The sequence below is a fragment of the Cebus imitator genome, unplaced genomic scaffold, assembly GCF_001604975.1.
Source record: "Cebus imitator isolate Cc_AM_T3 unplaced genomic scaffold, Cebus_imitator-1.0 Scaffold15, whole genome shotgun sequence".
Lineage (NCBI taxonomy): Eukaryota > Metazoa > Chordata > Mammalia > Primates > Cebidae > Cebus > Cebus imitator.
Genome location: NW_016107330.1, coordinates 3,258,140 through 3,270,773, shown reverse-complemented (window position 1 = coordinate 3,270,773; position 12,634 = coordinate 3,258,140). Strand labels below are relative to the sequence as shown.

Here is a 12,634-nt window from a genome sequence, read left to right as displayed (position 1 = left end):
ACAGGGCACTGCCTACTCATCCCGGACTGGACATCTGGGCTGTCTGCTGACCTTGCCTCCGAATCACTGTCCAGCCCTCAGTTTCCTCATCTGTCCCTGCTGGGATTCTGAATGCCCCTGAATGCCCCACGGCTCCCAGGGCTGAACTAGAGATGGGAGTGGAGGAGCCACACGACCTCAGGGACTTCTAGAGAGCCCCTCTATCAGTGGATCCCGGTTCTGGGACCAGGAAGGAGAGAGCTCAGTCACTGAACATGACCCACAGCTTCAGCAGAGGCCCTCGCTGAAATGACTTTTTAGTAACCTTGAACCTGTCTTGGGGACCATCTGGTGGAGGCCATTACCCAGAGCTGGGGATCTGCAGAAGGAGCCACCTTTATGGTGACAGACGCACACTGCCCAGCCCCAGTGGTCAAAATTTCTTCCTCCCACAAATGCCAGGAGGGCAGGCTGAGAGGCCAGAGTGCCTTCTGGGACCCAAGGGCGTTAGCAGGACAGATCCAGCACACGGAGGACTTGAGCTGCAGAGCACTGAGCTTTATTTACAAACTTCTACAAAATTCCCTCACCCTCCACCTCAGGGTCCTCCCTCTCTGGACCCCAGGCAGCAGACAAGCCTGAGCCAACCGACCAGCCCAACCTAGGACAGCGGGGTCTGAGCTGGTGGACAGGGGCTTCCATCTCCTGGGTGTGTCTCCCACAGGGGACAGGCTGGAGGTGGTGGGAATGCTGTCCTCCTCCAGGGGTCAGTCCTTAGGGCTTCTGCCATGGGGCGTGGGGCCGAGAGACCTGGAGCACTGACCAGATCGGGGTGGGGGGGGCAGCACCTGCATTGGCAAGGCCTGGATGGGGGATGGGGAAGTCTCAGGGGGCCACTTGAAAGGGACAGGCCATCCCCAGTTCCAGCCCCATTCCCTCCTGGATCTTGCAGTCAGGGTGGCCTTCCTGGGTGGAGCAGGGCAGGCAACAGGGAGTGGAGGAGTTCCAAGGGATGGCTGGAGTCAGGGCTGAGGGGCTGGGCCCCTGCAGAGAGACAATCCCAGGTTCCATCCTCCCACCCCAACCTTACCCACCAAGGGGCTCTGCAGTCCCCAGGCCTGCTCCAAGGTCTCTGTCCCTCTGGGGGGTACCCCAGGCTAGGATGCAATCTGGATCATACCAGGCGAAAAGGGCTGGTGCCTGACAGCTTCTGGTGCTGGGCCTCAGTGGAGACAGACGACCAGAGGTCCAGGTTCTTGGGGGCTGAGCTTTTCTCGGACTTTGGAGGGAGAATGTCCCAGCCCAGCAGGCAGTGCTGTGGAAAGCAAGGGGTTAAAGGTGCCTGGCCTGGGGCAGGCTCCCCCCACCCCTACCCCAACTGGACATACCCCCATCAGGGAGGGACTGTGCCCTCCCATTAGGAAGGAGGGCTCACCACATCAGGGCCTGTGTCTATCCACAAGATTACCCCATGCCTTCCCCCGCCAACTTTTTTTTTTTTTTTTGAGACAAGTCTCACTCTGTCGCCCAGGCTGGAGTGTGGTGATATGATCTTGGCTCACTGCAACCTCTGCCTCCCTGGTTCAAGCGATTCTCCTACCTCAGCCTCCCAAGTAGCTAGGACTACAGGCACATGCCACCAAGGCCAGATAATATTTTTGTATTTTTAGTAAAGACAAAGGTTTCACTATGTTAGACAGGATGGTCTCGATCTCCTGACCTTGTGATCTTGCCGCCTCAGCCTCCCAAAGTGGTGGGATTACAGGCGTGAGCCACAGTACCTGGCCCAGTCCTCCCCTTTCTTATCCCTGCAGATCCAGCCATCCCTGGAGCCCCGAGAGCTGAAATGGGAGGACAGGACAGTGACAGTGACATTCACAGGGCGCTTCCTGCTGTGGGCTTTCCTCTAAGCGCCCAAATGGATTACTTCACTCAACAGCCCCACCTTGCAGCCAGCATCCCTGAGGATGGTGCAGTTACGTCCATCTTAGGGACAAGCAAACTGACTTTCCTCTGCATCCTTCTTCTTCTCTGACCCTGGCTGTCCCAACCTCAATTTAGGAGTGGGGTGGAGGAGAGTTGATCCTCCCACCTCAGCCTCCCAAGTAGCTGGGACTACAGGCATGCACCACTACACCTGGCTAATTTTTGTATTTTTATTAGACAGGATTTCACCATGTTGGCCAGGCTGGTCTTGAACTCCTGACCTCAAGTGATCCACCCGCCTCAGCCTCCCAAAGTGCTGGGTATGAGCCACCTCGCCCGGCCTAGAAAAAAACATCTGTACAGGAGGCACTACAGAAGCACAGAGACCTAGGTTCGAATCCTACCTCTTCCACCAAGGCACCTCCCCCTCTGCTTTGGTCTCCCCACCTGCAGGGTGGGGGTAAGGCAGGCAGTGCCTGCACTCCTGGCTGCTGTGGGGGCTCCATGAGATAAGCCCCCTAAGAACTGTGCCTGCAGCACACAAGAGCCCAATAAACAGGCCCATTCATGTCATGCCAGCCTGCAGCCAGATCACCCTGGAAGCCCCGGGTACATGGAGTGGGTATCCTACCTCCCTCAGGGAACAGGTGTGAGTGATGGAAGAGGCCCAGCCTGTGATGCAGAAACTTGGGTGCTCACCCTTGCTGAGCCCAGCCTTGCTCTGTGACCCTCCCTGGGGACCTGGGCCAGTCTGGACTAGCCCTGCCCTCATTGCCATCCAGCCCCACGTGGCTGCTCACCCGAGGCAGGGCCAGTGTGTCCGAGGCATCAAAGCTCTTCCGCCGGTGGATGCGGTACCGGTGCGGGGGGTCCAGGATCGACATGGGGATGCTTACCCTGCATGGGGGTGCAGTGGGGGACCCCTGAGGAGCCTACCGGTGGTTGGGAGGTCACACCCAGGCCCATCTTTACTCCTCTCAAAACCAGTGGTTCAGGCTCTGCCCTCCAGGTGTCCTAATGCTCTGGCCACTCACCTGACTTGCGCCGGCTGCGCCAGGGTCCCAGAGTCCCGCTGGTCCCGAGGTATCCTGCAGAGGCGGCAGGGGGTGCCAGGATCCACAGGCACCGGGAACAGGCGCCGGTTGACACGGTAACAGTACACACCTGTGAGGCCCATGAGAAGCCGCAGCTCCCCGAGTCAGGAACCCAGGTCCCCAGGCCCCGTGCTGTCCCCAGCGGCCACCAACCACACAGGGGCCAATCCCTCTGGGAAGCAAGTCAGGCCATTTCCTCCTAACCCCTTTCCTCCCTTCCCCTGGGGCCATGCCCTAAGGGGAGGGAAGGGACATCCTCCCGGGGCTCTCAGGAGCTAGGATGGAGTCCTGCCAGCTCAGGGGCTGCTGGGGAGGGTGGGATGGGGCCGCATGGGGTAGCCCCTAATTTGGAGCCCAGGCCTTAGCTCACCCCACCCCTACCAGGGCTTGGCCAACCTGTCCAGACAAGAGGCCTCCTTCCCTGAGTCTCAACACCTCAGGGGCCTCCCCAGGCCCCAAACCAACTCCCCTGCTCTGGGGCAGGGGAGGCCAGGGCAGCGAGAGGCTGGGCTACTGCCCGAGGGCCTGCACTCACATTCATGGTCTTCCTCCACACTGCTGCGGCTGCCGCTGCTCTCATGCAGACCTAGGAACTGGGGTCTGAGAGGGCGAGGGGATGAGCAGGCCGGGGGATGGATCCACTCTGCCGCCCTCACCCACCCTCGCCCACCCTTGCCCAGCCCTGCTCACTCAGGGTGGCTGCAGATACACTCCTCCTTGTTGGTTTCCCGAAACTCCTGCAACTTTGAGAAGAAGTCCTCAGGCTGGCTTAAGATGGAAGAGCAGGTGTCCAGAGACCCTGGAGTTTTGTTATTGAGAAAACAGGCAGTCACTGGAAGCAAATGTGGGCTAAAGGTAGAAATGTGGCATCAGATGAGAAATAACAGACTGAGGCTTTACCCTGACTGCATGTGAGCCTTTGGTAAGATTCTCTCACTGGGCCTCAGCCTTCCCATCTGTGAATGGCAGCCATGGTGGTGCCTACCTAACAAGCTTATTGTGAAGGGCAGAGGAGTCAGCGGGAGGAACAGGGAGCACAGCTGGGAGCGGTGCCCGGTGCAGTGAGCATGAGACACAGCCAGTTCCCAGAATACTCCTGCATGTTCAGGTTCGTGGGGAGGGGCAGGATGAGGATGCTGGACAGAGAGGGAGAGGATCACAGGAAGCAAACCCCGGAGGAGCCAGGAGCAGAGAGGTGGAGCACACCAGAGCAGGGCCAGGGCCCAGATGGCAGCCTGGATGCTCACCTCGGGAAAGGCGGGGGAGCAGAGCACATGGACCAAGAGCAGGCATCGGGACAGGCGCCCCCATTTTCCCAGAACCAGGAAGGAGGGCAGTGAGCTGAGAGTTCAAGAAGTCCTCAAGGGCAGGGCCTGTGTCCCTGCCACCAGTTGCTCCCAGCAACTCCACGGTGCACCTGTCTTTGCTTTTTGAGACGGAATCTTGCTTTGTTGCCCAGGCTGGAGTGCAGTGGCATGATCTCTGCTCACTGCAACCTCCGTTTCCTGGGTTAAAATGATTCTCCTGCCTCAGCCTCCTGAGTAGCCTGGAATTATAGGTGCCCACCACCACACCCAGTTATTTTTTGTATTTTTAGTAGAGACAGGGTTTCACCATGATGGCCAGTCTGGTCTCCAACTCCTGACCTAAAGTGATTCGCCCATCTTGGCCTCCCAAAGTGCTGGGATTACAGGTGTGAGCCACCATGCCTGGCATGGCCTCCTTTCTGCTTCTGCCATGCCTGTGGCCTTATATACCCGAGGCATATTAATCCAGCACTTTGGGAGGTTGAGGCTGGTGGATCACCTGAGGTCAGGAGTTCAAGACCAGCCTGGCAAACCTGGTGAAACCCGTCTCTACTAAACATACAAAAATACAAAAATTAGCCAAGCGTGGTGGTGCACGTCTGTAATCCCAGCTACTTGGGAGGCTGAGGAAAGAGAATCGCTTGAACGAAGGAAGCAGAAGTTGCAGTGAGCAGAGATCACACCACTGGACTTGAGTCTGGGCAACAGAGCAAGACTCCATCTCAAAAAAAAAAAAAAAAAAAAAAAGAGGCCACGAGGCTGGAAGAAAGAAAGACAGGAGGTTACATCATGGGACCAGCAGAGGCCAGATCATGCCTCATAAGTCTAGATAGGGATTCTAGATTTTACAGTAAGTGCTGGGAAAAGCCCATGGCAAGGTTTGAGCAGGGGTGACCACGATCTGAATCCCATGTTTAAAAACTCCTTCTGGCTGCTATGTCAAAAATAATAGTGCACACCTGAATCCCCGGCAGCATCATTCACAACAGCCAAGAGATGGAAACCACCCAAGTGTCCATCCATGGATGAACAGATAAACAACATATGGTATCTACACACAACGGATTATCACTCAGCCTTACAAAGGAAGGGAATTCACGCCTGTAATCCCAGCACTTTGGGAGGCTGAGGTGGGCGGATCACAAGGTCAGGGGTTCGAGACCAGCCTGACCAACATGGTGAAACTCCATCTCTACTTAAAAATACAAAAATTAGGCCAGATGCGGTGGCTCACACCTATAATCCCAGCACTTTGGGAGGCCGAGGCGGGTGGATCACAAGGTCAAGAGATCGAGACCATCCTGGTCAACATGGTGAAACCCCGTCTCTACTAAAAATACAAAAATTAGCTGGGCATGGTGGCGAGTGCCTGTAGTCCCAGCTACTTGGGAGGCTGAGGCAGGAGAATTGCTTGAACCCAGGAGGCAGAGGTTGCAGTGAGCCAAGATCATGCCATTGCACTCCAGCCTGGGTAACAAGAACGAAACTCCATCTCAAAAAAACAAAAAACAAAAAGGGAATTCTGGGCCAGGCATGGTGGCTTACACCTGTAATTCCAGCACTTTGGGTAGCCAAGGTAGGCGGACCACCAGAGGTCAGGAGTTCAAGACCAGCCTGGCCAACATGGTGAAACCCCAACTCTACTAAAAATACAAAAATTAGCCAGGTGTGATTGCGGGTACCTGCAGGTGCCTGTAGTCCCAGCTACTCAGGAAGCTGAGGCAGGAGAATCACTTGAACCTGGGAGGCAGAGGTTGTAGTGAGCTGAGATCGTGACATTGCACTGTAGACTGGACGACAAGAGTGAAACTCTGTCTCAGAAAAAAAAAAAGGGAGTTCTGGACAGGTACAACAGATCACACCTGTAATCCCAGCACTTTGGGAGCCTGAGGCGGGAGGATAATTTGAGTATAGGAGTTTGAGACCAGACTGGCCAATATAGCGAAAACCCATTTCTACTAAAAATGCAAAAATTAGCCGGGCGTGGTGGCACACACCTGTAATTCCAGCTACCGGGAGCCGAGGCACAAAAATCACTTGAACCTAGGAGATGGAGGTTGCCGTGAGCCGAGATTGCACCACTGCACTCCAGCCTGGGCAATACAGTGCGACTCTGTCTCAGACCAAAAAAAGAAAAAAAAAAAAGGGAAGGGAATTCCAACACACACTACAACATGAACAAACCTTGAGGCCATTATGTGACATAAAATAAGCCAATCACAAAAGAGCAAATACTGTGATTTCACTTATATGAGGTCACTAGAGGAGTCAAATTCATAGGGACAGAAAGTAGAATGGTGACGGTCTAGGGCTGGAGGGTGGGAGAATGGGAGTAATTATTTAATGGGGAGAGAAGTCTTTGGGAAGATGAAAAAGTTCTGGAGGTGGATGTTGGTGACAACAGCTCAACAGTGTGGATATACTTGATGTGGCTAAACAGTACACCTAAAACATGCTACAGTGGTAAATTTTATGTTATGTGTTTGTTATGTGTTTTCTCTCTCTCTCTCTCTCTCTCACACGCGCGCGCACACACACACACACACACACACACACACACACACACACACGAAAAGGACAGCGATGGGACACAGACCAGGGGGAAACCGGCCAGAAGGCAGCTGAGGTTGCTGTTGGGGACAGCTGGGCAGTAACATGAAAAGAGCTGGCATTGGTATGGAGTTGGGCAGAGGCCTGGCACATAACAAATGCTCAAACATACAACAGCTCAGACTCATTTACTCACTCAACAGATGCACCGTCTCTGTGCCTGAGGCTGAGACAGCAGACATGGCTCAGAAGGTGCTCAGAGGCTGGTATGAAGGTAGTGAGTTATTCGCAATTGATGGCTCACAGCCAGTGACAGACCAAGCTCTCTGTTCTATTCTTTCCCCCGTCTCACTACTGTTCTTGTCTCTTTTTTTTTTTTGAAACAGAGCCTTGCTCTGTCACCCAGACTGGAGTGCAATGACACGATCTTGGCTCACTGCAACCTCTGCCTCCCAGGTTCAAGCGATTTCTCCTGCTTCAGCCTCCCAAATAGCTGGGACCACAGGCACCCGCCACTATGCCCAGATCATTTTTTTATTTTTAGTGGAGATGGAGTTTTACCATGTTGGTCAGGTTGTTCTTGAACTCCTGACCTCATGATCCACCCACCTCAGCCTTGCAAAGTGCTAGGATTACAGGCTTGAGCCACTGTGCCCAGCCTGTCTTGTCTTAAAAAAAAAAAAAAAAAGGCCAGGCATGGTGGCTCACGCCTGTAATCCCAGCACTTTGGAAGGCCAAGGCAGGTGGGTCACCTGAGGTCAGAAGTTCAAGAGCAGCCTGGCCAACATGGTGAAACCCCATCTCTACCAAAAATACAAAAATTAGCTGGGCACGGTGGCACACATCTGTAATCCCAGCTACTTGGGAGGCTGAGGCAGGAGAATAGCTTCAACCCGGGAGGTGGAGGTTGCAGTGAGCTGAGATCACACCAATGCACTCCAGCCTGGGTGACAAGAGCAAAACTCCATCTCAAAAAAAATATTAAAAAAAAAAAAAAAAAAAAGAAGGTGGCTGTGGGGGGTGGTGGCTCACTCCTGTAATCCCAGCACTTTGGGAGGCCAAGGTAGGTGGATTACTTGAGCTCAGTAGTTCAAGACCAGCCTGGCCAACATGGCGAAACCCTGCCTCTACTAAAAATACAAAAAATTTGCCAGGCCTGGTCGCGCTTGCCTACAATCCCAGCTACTCAGGTGGCTGAGGCACGAGAATCACTTGAACCTGGGAGGTGGAGGTTGCCATGAGCCGAGATCGCACCACTGCACTCCAGCCTGGGTGACAGAGTGAGACTCTGTCTCAAAGAAAAACAAAAACTGAAGGTGCTCCCCAAGGAGGGTGGCACCATCAGAGAAACAAGAAGCAGCACAGGTGGAGGCTAAGACAGGAGCAGAGAGGCGCCTCCATTCCCAGGCAAAGTGTGTGCAGGGCAGCAGCAGGCCTTACCTGCAATCCAGTCATAGCCCAGGTACGGCCGGAGGCGCCAGCTGCTCTCAGGCACTGCAGACTCCTCAGCGAAAGTCGCCCTGGGCTGAGGAGGGAGGCACAGAGGGGCAAGGGCTAAGCCAGGAGGCCTGGCCCAGGGAAAGCCACACCTGAAGGGACAGAGACTGGGTCTTAACTTATACCCTGACTTGGAGCCCAGGGCTCAGCCAAGGGCACAAGAGCAGAGGGAAATGTCTGGCCCCACTTTATGTGTGACTGTGAACAAAGCCTGGCCTCTTCCCAAAGTGCTGTCTGAAAAACTCAACAGCTACCACTTACGGAGCATTTAGGCTGAGCCGGACCCAACTCACAGCACCTTCCAGGAGCCACTTACCCTGCAAGGAGGCTGCCCTCAAGCACATGTTTCAGATAGGGAAACTGAGGTGGCCCAGGGAGGCTCCCATCAGCAGATGTCCCACTCTCCCACATTACCTCGAACAGCTTGCTCTGTTGACCCAGGATGGACCTTAGGGCCTGTGCCTCCTGGGGCCCTGGATCACCCAGCCCCACTGAGGGCTCTGGGTGCTTCAGGCTTGAGGTGCTCAGCGAGGGTGCTGAGTGGGGTCTCAGTTGGCCCTGGGGCTCCTGATGCTGGCACTTGGCAGGTGGGAGAGAGGCCACCCTCGATCTGGCCACTTCACAGGGGTCCCCTCGGCAGGCATCTGGTGGGCGCCACACAGGGCACCAGCCCTGTGAGCAGGAGGTGCTCAAGGAAGTTGAGGATGTCTTTGGGGTCGATGGAGTCTCTGGGGTCGATGGAGTCTCTGAGTTGTAGCTGCTGCTGGATTCTGGGTTTGACTGGAGAAAGGGGCCGGGTCACCCAGAAGCGGCTACCAGAGCCTATCCCCCGGGCCTGCGCCAGGCACCAAAGCCTGCATCATCATCCTGCTCCAGCCTCAACAGTGACCACGCCAGTCTCTTCCCTCCCAGCCCTCAGTGTCCCATCATCAGTAAAATGGGTGTGTTGGACAAGATGAGCCTGGAAGCCTGGATGCTCGCCTGAGGGTCAGGGAGCCCCTTCCTCTGGGGTTTCCAACGTGGGCACGCACCTCTGAGGCTGCCTTGGCCACTGACTGCCGTACAGCATCCTGCCCCGCCCACAGCTGCCTCAGGAGCTTCAGGTTGAGCAGCCGCAGCTGCGTCAGGTCCTCAGCCTCCACCATCCTGGGCCTCCCGTAGCAGATGTCACTGGCCCTTGAGCGGAAGGATGTCCTCAAGGCTGGGTTCCAGGCCCAGCTCTTCTAACTGAAGTCAAGAGAGCAGGACACAGGGCTCAGTAGGGTGCCCTGTGGTGCCAGACACCCGCATTCGACAATCATCAACTGTGCTGCCTCAGGCAAGTCATTGAACCTCTCTGTGCTTCAGTTTCCTCATCTGCTAGACAATAACCATATCTACCTCATACAATTGTTGTTAGAATTAAAGAAAGCATGTTAAGCCTGGGCAACATAGTAAGACCCCCATCTCTACAAAAAAAAATTTTTTTTTAATTAGCTGGGTGCAGTGGCACGTGCCTGTGGTCCCAGCTACTCAGGAGGATTGCTTTAGCTTAGGAGGCCCAGGCTGCAATGAGTCATGGTGGCATCACTGCACTCCAGCCTGGATGACAGAGCAACAGTCTGTCTCAAAAAATTAAAAATATATATATATACAAATAACAGGCCGGGTGCAGCGGCTCACGCCTGTAATCTCAGCATTCTGGGAGGCAGAGGCAGGTGGATCACTCGAGGTCAGGAGTTTGAGACAAGCCTGGCCAACATGGTGAGACCCTGTTGCTACTAAAAATACAAAAATTAGCTGGGTGTGGTGGCGCATGCCTGTAATCCCAGCTACTTGGGAGCCTGAGGCAGGAGTATTGCTTGAACCCGGGAGGTGGAGGTTGCAGTGAGCTGAGATCGCACCACTGCTCTCCAGCCTGGGCAACAGGATGAGACCCCATCTTAAAAAAAAAATTAGCTAGGCATGGTGATGGGCACCTGTAATCCCAACTACTCAGGAGGCTGAGGCAGGAGAAATCCCATGAACCTGGAAGATGGAAGCTGCAGTGAGCAGAGATCATATTGCTGCACTCCAGCCTGGGTGACAGGCTAAGACTGTCCACACACACACAATACAAAAAACAACAGTTAGTACAATGCTTACAGTGGTACATAGTATGCATTCAATAAACGTCTATTGTTACCAAAATGGCCGGGGCCAGGGCATGTTGCCTTTTTCTTGGCTCACTGCAACCTCTGCCTCCTGGGCAGTGGTTTGGACAAGATTGCTTTATAACTGGTGTATCCAATACAAATCAGGCTTCAAAAGGGATTCGTCCCCCTTTCTCCTGCCTTCCCTTTCTCCTTCACTTTCTTTTTACATATGAAGAAACCAAAGTTCAGGGAAGTTAAGCAACTTGTCCCAAGACACACAGCTAGCAAGAGGCAAGATCTGAATCAAAATCTGACGCCAGGGTCCATGAGCCCAGGGTTCTTGGGAAGCCTTTCCGCCTCCTCCTCCCAGCCCTTGTCCCCCACCTCTAGGGATCCTCAGGATTGAGTACAAGGTCTGGAGCAGAGAGAAGCAGACTACCCTGGAACCTCTCCACACGTATATGACCCTGCAGGGCTGGGGGGCACGGCGGTGCAGTCATGGGGGGCCAACTGCTTGATCCGCAGGACGAGGATCCCAGCCCCCATCCCTAACTGGCCAAGTGGCTCTGGGCCACACCTCTGTAGTCAGAGGGTCGCCGTTTTCGCACGGGGTCAAAGGGCACAGCTGGCCTGCCCTCCCCTGGCCCCGGCCACGCTTTGGAAAGGGAAACGCTGAACAGAGGCACCGGGAAAGCGACACTCCAGAAACATCGGGGCTGCAGAAGTAACGGAGGCCAAGCGGGCAGAAGCCGAGGCGGGACCCCAGCAGAGACAGACGCAGCCTCTCCTTCTTTTCCACTGCGACCCCGGAGATCCCCGCGGGAATGCACGTGGGGCGTCCGGCCGAGCCCTTCCGCCCCGCCCCAGTCCCGCCGCCCCGCACTCACCGCGCAGAAGTCCCCCACCCGCGCCACAGCAGCCGCAGCTGCTGGAGCTGCTTCCAGTCGCCGGTTGGGGGGCGGGGCCTCCGCCTAGCGTCCTGATTGGTCAGGTGTGGGGCGGGGCCGGAGGCCCAGCGAGCGTTACTCGGCTATCAGACGCGGCAGTTTCAACGTGGGGGCGGGGCCAATGGCGGAATTACACAACCGATTGGACAATTTTCGAGGCCGGTCCGGAAGTCGATTCCCGGAATAGGACGGGCCCCGGAAGGGCGGCCTCCGATTGGTCAGGCACGGGCCTGAGATACGCGGCGTTCGGCAGCGGCAGATTCAGACTGGCTCCGAGGCCGGGGCTCGGCGCAGGTGGCAATCTGGAGCTGCGGGGCGGGTGGGGCAGGCGGCGGGCGACCCATTGTTTCATACTTTCATTCAGGTTTTTAGCGAGTGCCCGCTTTGTGCAGAAGATAAGGACTATACAGTAGACAAGAAAATGTAGTATTGGGGCCAGGCGTGGTGGCCGGCGCCTGTAATCACAGCTACTAGGGAGGCTGAGGCAGGAGAATCGCTGGAACCCAGCTACTAAGGAGGCAGAGATTGCAGTGAGCCGAGATCGCGCCACTGCACTGCAGCCTGGGTGACAGAGCAAGACTCCGTCTCAAAAAAGAAAAAAAGAAATCCAGCATGGGCAACATGGCAAAACCCCGTCTCTATAACAAATGAGCCAGGCACGTGCCTGTAGTCCCAGCTACTCAGGAGGCTGAGATGGGAGGATCACCTGAGCCCAGAAGGCTGAGGCTGCGGTGAGCTGAGATTGCACTACTGCACTCCAGCCTGAGTGACAGAGACCCTGTTTCAATTAATTGGTTAATTAATTTAAAAAAGAAAGTGTAGTATTGGCGTCCAGGTAGACGAATGATCAATGCAACAGAATAGAAGTGTTGGGCCGTGTGCGGTGGCTCACACCTGTAATCCCAGCACTTTGGGAGGCCGAGGCGGTTGGATCACAAGGTCAGGCATTCGAGACCAGCCTGGCCAACATAATGAAACCCCGTCTCTACTAGAAATACAAAAAATTAACCGGGCATGGTGGCTCACGCCTGTGATTTCAGCACTTTGGGAGGCCAAGGCAGGTGGATCACCTGAGGTCAGGAGTTTGAGACCAACCTGGCCAACATGGTGAAACCCCGTCTCTACTAAAAATGCAAAACTTAGCTGGGCATGTTGGTGTGCGCCTGTAATCCCAGGAGAGGGAGAGAGGGAGGGAAATAGAAAGAAAGAGAGAGAAAGAA

The 12,634-nt window shown here is 55.1% G+C and overlaps 1 protein-coding gene across 1 annotated transcript; it reads right to left on the bottom strand.

Annotated features, from left to right (window-relative positions):
- Nucleotides 1-516: 516 nt before the first annotated feature.
- Nucleotides 517-11,437, bottom strand: LOC108286546 (migration and invasion inhibitory protein). Its single transcript, XM_017504460.2, is given in 11 exon segments — nt 517-819; nt 822-842; nt 1,160-1,294; nt 2,706-2,802; nt 2,940-3,069; nt 3,535-3,599; nt 3,690-3,798; nt 8,297-8,381; nt 8,768-9,133; nt 9,385-9,580; nt 11,355-11,437. Coding segments are annotated over 10 exon segments (1,188 nt in total). The 5' UTR covers nt 9,499-9,580; nt 11,355-11,437; the 3' UTR covers nt 517-753.
- Between the last annotated feature and the right edge of the window lie 1,197 nt (nt 11,438-12,634).